A 14,177-nucleotide genomic window follows, 5' to 3' on the forward strand; every position below is an offset into this window, starting at 1 on the left:
TTTTTTTTTTTTTTTTTTGTTTACTCAAGGCTGTCACAGTATCACTTTGAGCTACAACTCCACTTCTGGTTTTCTGGTGGTTAATTGGAGATAAGAGTCTCATGGACTTTCTTACTGGGGCTGACTTTGAAGCCTGAACCTTAGATCTCAGCTTCCTGAGAAGCTAGCATTACAGGTATGAGCCACCAGCACCTGGCCAGTCCCTTGTTTCATAATGCAAAAACTGCAGAGTGAGTGAGCTGTTGAAGTATGACGTGTCCTCTACAGGCTCATATGCTAATCATTTGGTCCCTAGCTAGGGGTGCTGTTTTCAGAGGCTCTGGAAATCTTAGGAGGCGGAGCCTAGTTGGAAGACGTTCTACCTACTTCCTTATCACTTCCTTTTTCTCTGCTTCCTGTCAGCCATACTGTGAACATTTTCTTCTTTCACCTGTTCCCATTGCCATGATATTCTGTCTATGCATGTGGGCACAAGCAACCAGGTGCCGGCACCCGCTGACACTGTGAGCCAAATAAATATTGGCCCCATTAAGTTCTTGTCTCAGAGATTTGGCGTATATCAGCAAAAAAGCTGTAAGAAAGAAAAGAGTTTCCCTTTAGCTCCCAGCTCTAGTTGAAGGGTAGGGTCCTTGGCAGAGTCTTAGTCATGGTGGGATTAAGTTCCTACCCTCTACCACACTGGAGATTCAGCATCCAAATGAGATTTGGGCGTGGCCAAATTGGATTAAACCATAGTACATGGAGGACCCCAGCAGTTCAGAGCCCTCCTCCCATTTGCTGATCAGCTTTCCTTCCCCTGCTGAGCTATGCGGTGTCAGAGGCTGCCTTGTTCCCAGCATGAAGACTGGAGTGCACGGGCCTGGTCAGAGTCCAAGGCCTCACACACTGCCCGCCAGCCTTGACCAAGTTACTGAACCTTTTATGAGTCTTCGTGTCCTCATCTAGAACATGCAAGTGAGTTATCGCTCAGGTTGTTGGAAGATGAAGTGAATGATATCTACATTTCAATGAGTTATGCACTCTGGGAAGAGGTCCTAGAACCATTTCAGATATCTATTCAAACCAGTATTAACTTTAACACTGAGTCAGATTGACACCCAGCCCAGCCCAGCCCAACCCAACCTTGCTTCAATGTCTTCTGTCTGTCCCTAGAGACTGTCATCTTCTTAAAGGCACAGACCCCATTTTCCTAAGTTATCCTCAAGGTCTGGTGCAGAATAGTCCCTAATTCATGCTTTTTATTTGTGTGCCAGTGAGCCCATGAATGAACGAATTCCCACCATGTAGATCCATGAGCCCCTCCGAGTGGTTGGCAAACTCTGAACACCTATGAGAATCGCAAAGGGTTGGAAGACTTTTGGAGATGGGGTAGAGCGAGCATTGCTTGCAGGGGTCAGGCCTGCAGGGAGGCCCTGTGCACCTTGGCAAACAAACTCCAGGAAAAACAGACATTCTGAGCTCACTCTCTCAAATCTCTCCAGCTGCAGAAGGCCTTGGTGGGGAGCAATATTTCTTGTCCAAGTGTGATAGTCCTTGGCCCCAGCTCTCAGCACAGCACAGTGTGTTTACTCTGGTCACAAGTATTTGCTGGAGCCTGTTTGCATCTGATCTCTCTCTCTCTCTTCTCTCTCTCTCTCTCTTCTCTCTCTCTCTCTCTCTTCTCTCTCTCTCTCACACACACACACACTGGCTTTAGCTTTTAGAGCTGTAGCTTCAAGAAACAGCAATAAAAATTAGGAAACAAATCAAATGTTAAGAGCCGGAGTGATGATGAATTCAGGACACAGTCTCCTCACCCTGCCTGGAAGCAAGAGGCCAAGGTTTCCAGACAAAGTTTGGGGAAAGAAGGAGGCAGGAAAAACAAAGCCCTGGCGGAGGCCTAGAAAGGACGAGTCCCTCCCCTGTGAGTCACCACCTCGGTCTGATCTTGCTGTGCCTGCACGGATGTCATTTCACTGGGGATACGTTCTCTCTTTTCCACCTAATATTTTATATAACCGTTTCCCATGCTGCCCTACCACCTTCATTTTTGTATTTATAATTTTATTCAGTTGCCCACTTAGGTTCTAATGAATATATAGTTTTTCCTTTTCACATAGAATAATTGTGTGTGTGCTGGGGCTTGAATTCAGGGTCTGGGCACTGTCTCTGAGCTTTTTGCTTAAGGCTAGTGCTCTGCCACTTTGAACCACAGCTCCATTTCTGGCTTTTCAGTAGACTATGAACTGGAAAAGCTGGGATTCTTCCTTATGTTCTTGACCGACTGGATGAGATGGGGGAATAAGCATGATTTGTATCCTCACTGTGCAGACAGGGAGCCAGGGCATCAGAGAGACAAGGTGACCTATCCAAGACCATAGAATGAATATGTGGTAGACCCTGGTCTTGGAGCCAGGGGTCCTGAGACCAGGCCTGATGCATGCTCTCTCTGTCTCTCTGTCTCTCTCTGTGTCTCAGAGTTAGCAAGTACTCTTCTTGTGCCATGTGCCCTTCTGGGGCCTCTTGATCCTTGTCTACCCAGAAGGAAGTCTGGAGAGAGGCTGGATGCAGCCTGTGCTCGTCCAAGCCCACAGCTCTCGCTCTGGTCCTCTGGCCTCATGGCCTGTGAGTTTGCCCTGTCATCTCCTGGAATCCATGCCAGAAGCCCAACATGCCTGAGTGCTGACACTGGGCTGGGAAAGCACGGGGTGTCTGTGTCCCAGGTTCGCAGACGACCAGACTGTTGTGCTCACATGTGGCTGACATCCCTTGGCCAGCCAATCAGACAAAGCTAAGAAGCTTCATTTCCCAAATTTACATATGTTCTGAGAAGAGATTGGTTAAGAAAAACATTCGAGGGGCTGGGCAGCAAGAGTGTAGTGATTGCCAAATATGTGTGCATCCCTGGGTTTAATCCCCAGCACCTAAAAAGACAAAAGGAAAAAGATAAAAAACCCATCCAGCAGCCGGGCACTGGTGGCTCACACCTGTAATCCTAGCTACTCAGGAGGCTGAGATCTGAGGATTACAGTTCAGCCAGCCTGTGTAGCAAACTCCCTGAGATTGTCATCTCCAGTTAACCACCAGGAAACTGAAAGTGGAGCTGTGGCTCAAAGTGGCAGAGCACTTTGCCTAGCATGCTATGAGACCCTGAGTTCAATTCCTCAGCAGCACATTAAAAAGTTCAATAACCTTTTGGCTTTTATTTTACACTTCAGTGGTTTTTTAAAAAGTTTTTTTTGTTATTATAAAGGTGATATGCAGAGGGACTATAGTTACATAAGTCAGGTGATGAGTACATTTCTTTTTGGACAACATCACCCTTTCCCTCATTCCCAGTTTTTCCCTCCCATCCCAACCCACAAGTTGCATAGTTCATTTTCCACATAGTGCCCACTAAGTATCACTGCTGCATTCAATGTTTTCTTAATGTAATTTGAAATCAAAGTACATAAAGTAAGCAATGAAGTTAATCTAAACAACAGGACCGAGGAATGCTTTTATTGAGTGATTTCTTAGTAAAGAGTTTTAGATCTGCAAAAAAAAAAAAAAAAAAAAAAAAAGTGGCAGAGCACTAGCCTTAAGTAGAAAAGCTCAGGTACAGTGTTCAGGCCCTGAGTTCAAGACCGCAACCCCACCCCCCCCCCCCACCACTAAAAAAAGAAAAAAAACACACAGAAAAACCTATCCAGCAAATGTGTATATTCTTACAAAGCTGCTTTGCCACTCATACAAATTGAGGCTCATCACTGAGAGCCGGGATGGGTAATAACCAGTTATAACAGCCAGTGTTGGTGGAGAGCTTGCTTTGTTGCAGAAAGTGGGCGAAGCATTACCCAATGTAATGTTCCAGTGGCTTTTGGATGTGTGAGTTTTATCAGGCATCTTTTAGGAGATAACCAGAAGAGAGGGCTGGTGACTCACTCAGGCAAGCTGCCCTGATAGGAATGGATTTAAACTTTCCCTTCTGTAAACTTTTATTCTGTCTTCTACTTGGATCATTTGCTCATTCACTCAACAAGTTCCACGAGGCCTGGCTTTGTGTCAGGTGCCAGGCTAGATGTTGGGGACGCAGCCAGTTCAGGCTCCCTTATAAAGGCAGGATAGACCCGAGTGTTCTACCAGGACTAGATTGTGGAGGAACAAATTCTTCGTCTGCCACTTACTCCTTGGGTCACCATGGCTGAGCTGGGCGGTGGGGGCTAACACTTGGCCATAGCTCTCCCATTGGTTGTGTGATTTTGAACTCAATTCACTTCCCTGGGCCCTGGTTTTTACTTCAATTTATGTACTAGGCCACCCACTCATTTCTTGCCCCAACATTTAGCAATCATCTACGATGAGCCAGGCCTACATGAGCTGTGAGCTAGAGGAAAGAGGTCATTTTTCTCCATAGCATGGAACCTTGGATTTAGTTGCCCATGGCTGGTTGCACCCTGGTGAAAGTCCTCTTGCTCACACAATCATTTATTTCTGTTTTCCTTGTGTCTCCTACTGCACCATCTTCCTTGAGATGTGGCTTCCGGAATATCCCATCTTATTAAGAAGCAGGAGCTCTGCAGGGCCAGGGTCTGAGAAGGTCTGAGAAAGCTGCTGAGAAAGGAACCGCAGATTCCTCTGCTGTTTGAAATACTTCTGAAAAATATTTGGATAACCCTCTGTCACCTGAGCAGGCATTTCTAAAGTTTACATTGCAGGCCTGAGTGATTGGGATATTTGGAGAAATAATGTCCTCCGGCCCTTGAATTTTTGCCCTGAAAGAGTCGTGAAGCATCCCATGTTGTATATGTGAAATGTGTTTTGGAATGTTAATGGAGAGGCTGATTTACCCCAGAGGAGGTCAGAACCAAGGGAAAAAGAATGTATACACTGGCCACACCAGGACTTGCCTCTGAGGTTGGGTTTTTAGAACATACAGAAGGTCAGAGGTCAGGGAGTAGCCCACAAGCTCGGGCTTTCTCTCTAAGTTGTATTTTCTTAACACATCCCAGTCTTGGTCCTGTTAGAAAGAAGCTACTATCATGATATTCTGTTTATAGATAAAATTGTAGTGGTATATTCTGGAAGTTTCTTACATAAAAGTGGAGATTTGGACTAGTATCAGTGTTTCTGGAAGGTTAAAAAAAAATTTGGCTCGGCACTGCTGGCTCGCACCTATAATCCTTGCTTCTCAGGAGACTGAGATCTGAGGACTGTGGTTCAATCCAGCCTGGGCAGGAAAGTCCTGAGACTTATCTCTAATTAACTACCAAAAAGAGCTGGAAGTAGAGCTGTGGCTCCAGTAGTGGAGTAGTAGAAGTAGCCTTGAGAACAAAAGCTCAGAGAGAGCACCCAGGCTTGCACACACACACACACAATTACAAAGATGTTTATCAGAAAAAATATAGTGTGCGTGTGTGTGTGTGTGTGTGTGTGTGTGTGTGCACATGTGCGTGCGGTTATAGTGGGGGACGGGCATCCTGAAGCTGGAAAGCCCCCAGATCTAGCCTCAGACCCAGATCTAGCTCCTGAGCTCTGGAGCTCCTGAGCTCAATGACCTTACAGGGCTTCAATTCTGTCATAAGCACAGTGGGGTTGATGATCATCTTGACCTCAGAGTCGTGCCAAGTGCTATGGCCTCAGAGAACGTGGGGGAGGGGCAGATACAGAGGACAGAGGAGGGGCCGCTGTCTTGGAGAGCCTGGTGGTGTCCTGGAGGAAGGGACTTCCAAGCTGAAACACGCAGGAGGAAATGGGGTTGCCTGGCAACACAGTGGAGAACAGGCTCCCAAAGGAGCCACCAGGCAGGCCACAGGTATGACCAGTGTGCAGCAGACTGGGTGACTGGCTTTGGGCTGGGCTACTGTTAGGGACTCAGGTATCTAATGGCAACATGTGATGGTTGGGGGTTGGGACATTGTTCCAGCTCAAGACCTGAGCCCTGAACCTCATAGGGTGGAAAACGCTATAGTGGGCTTAAATGGGGGGGCACCATGATGGTGAGGAAGAGACGGAGGGAATCTGCTCAGGGAATCTGCTCTAGAGCCAACTCCTGCTCCTGGACAGGCCCTGAATCACAGGGCTGCAGACTCCAAGTGTCAGCCAGAACTTTGTTCAGTGGTGATGTACTTCCTTCTGGGCCAGTGGCCTTGCTGGCAAGGGCCTTGCTGTCACCTCAGCCGGTCTGTCTACCTGTAGCTTTGGTGGGAGCCTGCCCACGTGCCTGGCACTGCACGAGGGGAGTGGCAGGCCCGCAAACCTGCTCCCACAGGGCCCAGGTAAGGTCTAGTTTGAAATGAGGAGGTCTGGGAAGTGGTCATTTCCTGAAGCAGTGAGGGAGCAGGTCCCGCAATGCCCCTGGGAGGGTACACCTGGGGGAGGGGCATTCGGTCTAGTCACCAGAAGTGAGGTGGGAGAGCAGAAGGCCATGCAGGTGCCGGGAGGTCAGTCCACATGGGGTCTGGCAGCAGAAGCGTGACATGTTCTCACCCGGGGGGGCTTTGGGAGAAGAGACTCCAGGGGTTAAGGGGGGGAAGATAGGATGCAGTGTAGCTAGGAGATAGCCCTGGTCATTCTTGCTCCTCGTGGCCCCAGGAAGTCAGGGCAGGGACTGCCGGCTCTGTGCACTTCCTTTTCCTCTCCCGGGAAACAGCAAGAGCCACAGAGAGGATTAGGTCAGATCATGACAGGACCTGGCTGGTGGGATGCGTGTGTGTTCACCAGGGTGTCCCTTTGTTTCCCGGATGGTCGAGGGCAAACGCAAAGCAGAGCAGGCAGGGCCTCCGAAGCTTTGCTGGAAATCTAAACTGTCTGCCGTCTGCCCCCGGCACTGGGGCCAGCATGTCACCTCCCATCCTCCTCACGCGCCCTCGTGTCACGGCGGCTGGGGTGCTGTGGAGGGCAGATGGCGCCCAAGGCCTCTGTAGAGCGGGAGGCAGATGCGAAGGGAGGCCGTGGGGGTCCTCCTGCTTCTGACAGGCTGCCAAAGCCAATGTCCTGATCCCCAGAGCGTGGTCCCTGATGGAGAGGGACGGGGCGTTGTGAGGACAGTGAGCAGGGCACCCGGGCCAGCGTGGCAACGCGGGAGTGGCTTCCGGGACTCGGGAGGAATCATTCTGTAGGCTGCTGGTTTTGCTGTGGCACAGGCCCGGAACCCATCTCCATGTCTTTGAAACCCCAGCTTCCAGAGGTGTGTGTGGGGGCGGGGGCTGGGAGGGATTGGGAGCTGGAACTAGAGCAGGGCAGGAACAGACTCAGAGTCCTGCCAAGAGGCTGCGGCAGACTTGAGGGCGGCAAAGGATGGGGGCGCCTGGTGGAGGGGTGATGAGAAGAGGTCCGAACCACTCACTGGGACCCCCCCCCAGTAGGAAATGGACTGAATGCAGACAGACCCTGAGGGGGGAGTGCTCAGGGGAGCACCTTGGCCACCTTTATAGACATCCAGGCCCTAGGAGCCAGGGAAGGAGGGGAGGACCGGCTTGAGTAGCTTGGGAGACATCAAGGCCTGGCGTCCTGGAGGAGGGTCCGGCCCTGGGCACGGGGGAGAGCTCCCAGACAGAGGAGCCTCGAATGCCTAACTGCCTGGGCAGAGTAGAGGAGGTAAACTGAGGCATGTGGGTATGTAGAAACCCTGGGAGCCTGGGACCATGGCCCTGAAGGATGTTGAGGTTTGGGCGGATGGAGGAGAGAAGTCAAGTCTGACGTAGCTTGTAACTATGGCAGAGAAAGGGTAGGAAGAAAGGAGAGACAGAGGAAGGCGAGGAAGGCTTGGGGCTCACTGAAGAGTTGGGACTTTTTCCCCGGGGGTTTTGGGGAAGCACAGCATTGTTCTGAGTACAAGAGAGATCCAGAAGCATGGTGAAGGGCAAGCTCTCCCTCCACCCATGTCCAGGCAAGTGGTCAGGGGACACTAGCTCAGCGGATGGGGAGCTGGCGGCCATCCCTACCCTCCTACATTCTGGCCCTGCTTAGCCCAGGCAGCTCCATTTGCTAGGGAGGTAAGAGCAGAACTGGAAGGCCGTACTAGCGATGACAGGACAGGACCAGTACTCCTTCCCTGCTCCATCTCTGACCTGCTGGGCCAGCTGTTGCTCTGGACGCTGACTCCACCCTGTCCTGCCTCCTGTGTGCATTGGGGTGCTCACGCCTCTGGTCTTCTACCTAGGCCCTCATGGGAGCCCATCTGTTGAGTCTGTGTCTGAGATGGTGCCCTGTGGTCTCAGCAAGCAAGCAGCCTCGATGGGAGAACGTTCTAGGAGGGCCCTCCGTGCACCACCATGCCCAGCTGTTTAAAAGATGTTTCTGACTACACAGCTGGCCATGGTCCTCTTCAAAACACGCTTCTGACTTAATCACTCAATGCACCGTGAACTGCTTATCATGTGTTAGACCTCAAGCTAAGCAGATTTTACCTATTATCTCATCTTCTTTATTTTAATGGGTTTTCATGTTATACTGATTTCACAGATCACAATATCAAGGCTGAGAGGTTATTCAACCTGTGTACTCAACACCCAAATAGGGATTGTACAGGCAGCACCCTAGTCCATCCTCCCTCCCTCCCTCCCTCCCTCCCTCCCTCCCTCCCTCCCTTCCTTCCTTCTTTCCTTCCTTCCTTCCATTTCCTGATTGTTACGGGGTTCCTGGGGGGGGGTTCCACGTCCCCCCAAGAGTCCACCACTGAGAGACAGTCTCAAGAAAAAAGATGGATTTATTGGGGAAGCATAAAGCAAACTGCCTGGCCGGGGATGTAGCACAGACTCAGGAGCTGAAACTACACCCCTGAAAAGCAGGCTGGCCAGGGACACAGGACAGACTCCGGAGCTGCCACCGTGCCCCCAAGCAGTCCTCAAACTGGAGTTTATAAAGGTAAAGTATAGCACAGATGTAGGGGCTTGACACAGGGGATAGAGCAAGCAACATTAACAAGCAAGCATGGCACAGATGTAGGTGGTTGACACAGGGGGTAGAGCAGGCAACAGACAAGTTAAGCAAGCCATTTACAGAAGCAGAATTTTGGGGTCAGGTTGACCTAATCTACTCCCCCCCAACATTTCCTACCATGTTTCCCTAATCAAAATAGTGTCAGCCCTGCTCCCTACAACACTTATCAGTCTAGGTGTTGACCAGAGCTTCTAGAAGGCAGACGAGTACTCTACTCTTGTTCACCTTCCATCTTTTTAAACTCATTATTCAACCAGCTTCTGTGGAACAGAGCCCCCTGCCCGGTTCTGCCCACCCCACTACCCCAAGTTGCCCTTTGAGGATGCTGCCCATTGCAGGAAGGGCTCGGGGGTAGCTACCCCATGGCCCGGCGGGTCCTCCGCCCTGTCGTCCACTGCCCTATGTGATCCTGAGTTCAGCACTTGATCCGGCGTGGCCTCTGTTTCTTATCTTGCATACAAGTTATAGGGAAAGGACACAAGCACGTCAGCATTTAGCATAGTGCCAGGCACATGGGAGAGACCCGTTCGATTCTTATCACTGCCCTCCCCAACATGGGGCGTGACAGGAGGGCCAGGGTGCGTGGCCAGCCCCTGACAGTGGTGCCCGCAGAGCCACAGGACAGGGAGGGAGCAGGAATCACTCACCGGGGAAGCCTTGCATTATTAACTTGGGTATTCTCAGACTTCTAATGAATGGGCTGAGGACCCACCCAGTGTCTGGAAGGCCCAACTCAGCCTCCAAGATAAGCCCTTCCCCTGGATCAGAGGAGGATGGGAGGACTCCTGTGACAGTGCTCCCCTCGGTGCAGGCTTTTCTTTTGGTGCCTGCTTGGTGGCCACACTGGGGTCTGCGGAGCTCCGGGGCAGGGGATATGGAGCCTGGTGCGGGAGTCCGGTGTGCCCTGCTCGCTGTGGGCGGACACACTTGCCACGCAGGGCCACCCGTGGAGCCACGCACAGTGGGGAACCCAGGGACCTGCTGCCGCCAAAGCCCGGCCCGGCGCCCCTGGCGTCCCGATCCACCAGGATGCGCTGGGCCGGGGCGGGAGCCGCGCGGCTGCGGGCCTCTGCGTGGCGTGGCGGGGCGTGGCGGGGCGGGCTTGGGGCGGGGCCGAGCCGCGCGCGGGGCGGAGCCCGGGCTGCAGCGCCACTCGCTCCCCCGCGTCAGAAGGAGCCCCGGCTGCCTGCGGCTGCCGAGACTGGGCCGAGCGCTGCCTCCGGGACGCGGACTCGCACCGCACAGGCGCCGCGCCCGGGCCGGAGCTGCGGGGGACCATGGCGGACAAGGAAGCCGGCGGCGGCGGCGGCGGCGACGCGGGGTCCCGAGGTGAGCGCGGGGCACGGGCGCTGCCGCGGCGTCCCGCATCGCTGGGGAGGGACGAGGCGGGCTCGTCCCGCGCCCCGCCGCCCGTCCAAGGACCGTGGAAAAGTGGGTGCTCCAGGCCCATCCCCTGCCTCCCCGGGCCGACGCCTCGGGGGACCCCGGGCCCAGGAGGCCACCCACCAGTCCTTGGCTCGGCCTCGGCCCGGGTGCGGGCGCTGCAGTGGGGACCGCAGCCCCCGCGGGGCTCCCCGGCGGGCGGTCACCGCCCCGGGGTGGCGCCTCCGGTGTGGCCGCGTGCGGGACCGAGCGAGGGCGCTGCTCCTGTCGTCCCCGCACACGGTGCGGGGGGCTGCCCGGGGTCGCGGCGCGGCGAGGCGGGGTGGGAGCCCGAGCCCGGGGATCTGGAGGGGGCTCCCTTTCCCACCCTGCCCCGCTGGACGCACGCGCCCGGGTGAGGGGCTGCAGCTCGGGGGCCCGGCAGGTTCCTCCGCGCTCCGCACCCCTCCCCAAGGCCTGTCGGGCTTGGGAAGGGCGGAGAGGTGGGGTCCCGCTGACGCCCTGCCACGCGCGGGGCTGTCCCGGAGTTGCGGACCGGCGCTGACATTTTGCAAATATTCCAGGGCCGCGCTTTGCGCTCGGGTGCCCGCCCGGGAGGACCCGGGAGAGGGACTGCGAGAGATGAGGAGCGGGGCCCCGGGCTGGGAATCAAGGCTTCGCTCCTATAGGAGGCCCGCTGGCCGGGACTCCGGTCCTGGTCTCCCTTCCCCACCCCGTACCTCCCGAGTGGGGAAAGTTGGGCTCCGGAGGCGCCGTGCGCCCCCCGATCCGCAGAGCTGGGTGCGGACAGTCCCCCAAGTCAGAAGCCCTGGCAGAGATGTAAGGAAAATCCTGACAGAAAAGGAGCGCTCGCCTCTGCAGACACCTCAAAACCGGGGAAACTGAGTCCAGCAAAGCGCATCCTGGATTGGCGTTGTGTTCCCCTCCAGCTGTGGGCGGCCCCCCCCCCCCCCCCGCCCTCGGCTGCGTCCAGAGCCGCACCTGCCCCCTCTCCAGCCCATTGTTCCTGCAGATCTGGGAGGGGCCTCCCCACCCCCACTGCAGTGGTGGGGGAGAGCTGGGTGGGGGCTGGGGGATCCGGTCACGGCTCACTCCAGGGAGGGGCGATGCAGAGCCCGGGCGGTGCCCATACGTGCACTCCACTCCGAATCCTCCCCTCTCTCCTGACCTTCGCCCGTGGACAGACAGGACTCCGGATGGCGATGGCAGCTGTCTTTGTCTACATCAGTCAGCAACTGGATTCACTCATTTTCCTCCCCATCTTCTTTTTTCTTTACATTGGGGGGGAAAAAAAAGGAAACATTTAAGATGATCCTGCTGGACATTAGAATTGTTTAAAGTCCAGGAGTTAGCGAGCCAGCTTCTTGTCTCACACTGAGATAATGAGTGGGCGTTGTATAAAATGTAAGATTGGACACAAAATTTATCGAATCAGAATTGCAGACAGAGATGCCAACCCACTTAACCAACACCGTTCTGCCTTGTAAAATCACATTTAACACTTCTGTACTACCAACCTCCTGGGACTGGGAGAGACCTCTACCCAGGACGGGGAAGCACTAGGTGTTGGGAAGCACTGGGTGTTAGGGCACCTGCCAGTGGTCATCTGGCTCGGTTCTGGATTCTTTGCATTTTGTGAGTTCGAAGCAGCTGGTGGCAACTCGGGGTCCCTGGATTGGGGACACAGCAACCTGAAGAGCAGGCTGCCCCTGGCAACTCACTCTGTATCTCTGGCCTGACATCCTTCATCTGCAAAACGAGTGAGCAGAGTCTGCTCCCCTTCCCCCATTCATTTCTAAGATTTCAAGGTTGCATGTGCTGGTCTGGGCAATGAATATGCAGTGTTTTGTGTTTTTTTTTTAGCCCCTCCCAACAAGCCTGTTATCAGCACTCTCTTTACTGATGAGAAATTGAAGCTTAGATTGAATGACCTGTTCAAGGTCACCCAACTAGGAAGTGTGGAGTGGGACCCAGGGTTGCTGACTCTAGGGCTGGAGTCTCTCATCAGTATAGCCCAGAGATGTGCTCAGTGGTAGTCCTGTTTCAGGGCCTTCTTTCTAGCATGCTCTAGTGCCAAAGAACGAATGTCACAGGCGTGAATTCTGTTGGGACTTGTGTACAGTGATACCACCCCCCCTTCCAGGTGGTGGGAGGGTGGGTAGGGGGTGAATAGAGAGTGCTGATGAAACAAAATGGTGGACGTTGGTCATTGTTGGAGCTGGTTGGTAAGTAGGTGGTGACTCCTTTATGTTTGCAGATTTCCTTATAGGATGATTAAATTAGTTATTTTTCAAAATCTGAAGGCCCACCTCTGGTTTCTGGAGTGTTAGACATTTGAGGCTGAGATGACCCTTCTTTCTGTCCCTCCTCATGTTTTTTCCTTTTTTTTTTGCTTCATGAGGTCCTGGAGGAGGAGGTGCACTGGGCAAGGGGAGGGGTACAGGGTGGCTGGGACCGTGTAGCATCTCTGCTGACCTGGCAGGCATGAGCAATGGAAAGGGAGTCATTTTCTCCGTGTTCAGGCACCTCTGGAGGTGTTGTACTGGGCTCTGGAGATAGGACTCTTACTGTCCTGGCAGTTAATCGTGATAAAGTAAACGTTTTGAAGACTGACATTTATCGAGGACTTAGTGTATGATGAACCCTGGGAATACCAAGTTATCTCATTTAGCCCTGATGACATTTGTTGAATAAATGACTCATTGAGGGAGCCCTGTGGCCTCCATTGGGAGAGAAGGCTGACAAGTTTAGCTGTGTGTGGTTGGAAAGGCTCTGGGTGTGGAGGCTTAGGGTCTTAAGCTACCAGCTTCAGGGTCCACGAGTCCAGTTGCACAGCCTATCCTAGCGCATGCCTGGCACATTGCAGGCTCTTAGGGAATTACACTGAGTATCTGAGTGAATGAGAACATGGCTGATAGTGAGCAAGGTTCTTCTCCTGGCCACCAGACTACATATAGAAGAAGAAGGACACTGGGTGTAGTCACCAGAGGAATCAAGAAAAGGCCAAGGTGATGCTCTGGATACCCTAGCTTAGAGTTCTCTTCCTGGAATCCACTTCGGTGTCCGCACTTGCTTCTGCAACACTGTCTCCTGCATGGTGGCCTCCACCCCTACTCCCGGACCTCCCTCTCAGGGCCTTGTATTTCTCCCAGCTCTGTGATCTTCTTTGGCCCCAGATACATGCAGTTCCCTGGATTGGGGCATCTGCCTTTGCATAGTAAACTCCTGTCCATCTTTCAAAACTCAATTTGGTGTTGCTTCTCAGGGAGCCTTCCTGGATTCATACATCAGGGTGAAATCCACTTGTGAAATCCCAAAGCCCTTGGTACTTGATTTTGGTGATTCCGGGTGGTATTTACTGAGTGCCTAGGTTGTGCCAGTTTGCAAATCATACATCTCGTATCTTCTATAACCCTGTGAGGTTGATACTATTATTACAACCATTTTGCCACTCAAGCTATTGGACTCTGAGATACCAGATCATGGATGGTAGAGTTGGGCTATGGATCAGTCAGGGTGCCTAAAAGCGTGTGCCCTTTCTCACAATGCTTTTTCTCCCCACAAGGCAGAGACAGAGTCTTTCCATATTCTTAGCAAGGACCCATAGTAGGTACTCAACAAATGCCTTACTGTGTGTTGAGTGACTCAGTCAGCAAGAGCTAAGTGAACTCAGCAGTGAGGAGTGGCATCCGTATCTGCCCACTCCATGGTGGCGGGGGGGCAGGGGGGTTGCTTCTAGAAACACAGATGCTTAGAAGTGAGCCAAGCTGGAGGGGGAAGCCAGCATGGGCTCTGCGATCTCTGAAGAGATGGAGCTTTGATTCCCTCAAGACTTTAAGTGACGACTCAATCTTGTGGGGGCGAAATGCTCTCTTGTCATATAAATAGGCCTC

At 53.2% G+C, this 14,177-nt stretch overlaps 1 protein-coding gene across 4 annotated transcripts in view; it reads left to right on the forward strand.

The window, feature by feature from the left end:
* Hspa12a (heat shock protein family A (Hsp70) member 12A) overlaps window positions 1-14,177 on the forward strand; it is a 129,029-nt gene that overhangs the window by 59,821 nt on the left and 55,031 nt on the right. Inside the window, exon 1 of one of the 4 annotated variants that reach the window (XM_048338167.1) lies at window positions 10,090-10,230. The exons of the other annotated variants lie outside the window; for them this stretch is intronic. Coding sequence (XP_048194124.1) covers window positions 10,179-10,230 — 52 coding nt within the window. The 5' untranslated portion in view covers window positions 10,090-10,178. Of the gene's footprint in view, window positions 1-10,089; window positions 10,231-14,177 lie in introns of those variants that run through there. 4 annotated transcript variants of the gene reach the window in all.

Source organism: Perognathus longimembris, chromosome 2, assembly GCF_023159225.1.
Source record: "Perognathus longimembris pacificus isolate PPM17 chromosome 2, ASM2315922v1, whole genome shotgun sequence".
Classification (NCBI taxonomy): domain Eukaryota; kingdom Metazoa; phylum Chordata; class Mammalia; order Rodentia; family Heteromyidae; genus Perognathus; species Perognathus longimembris.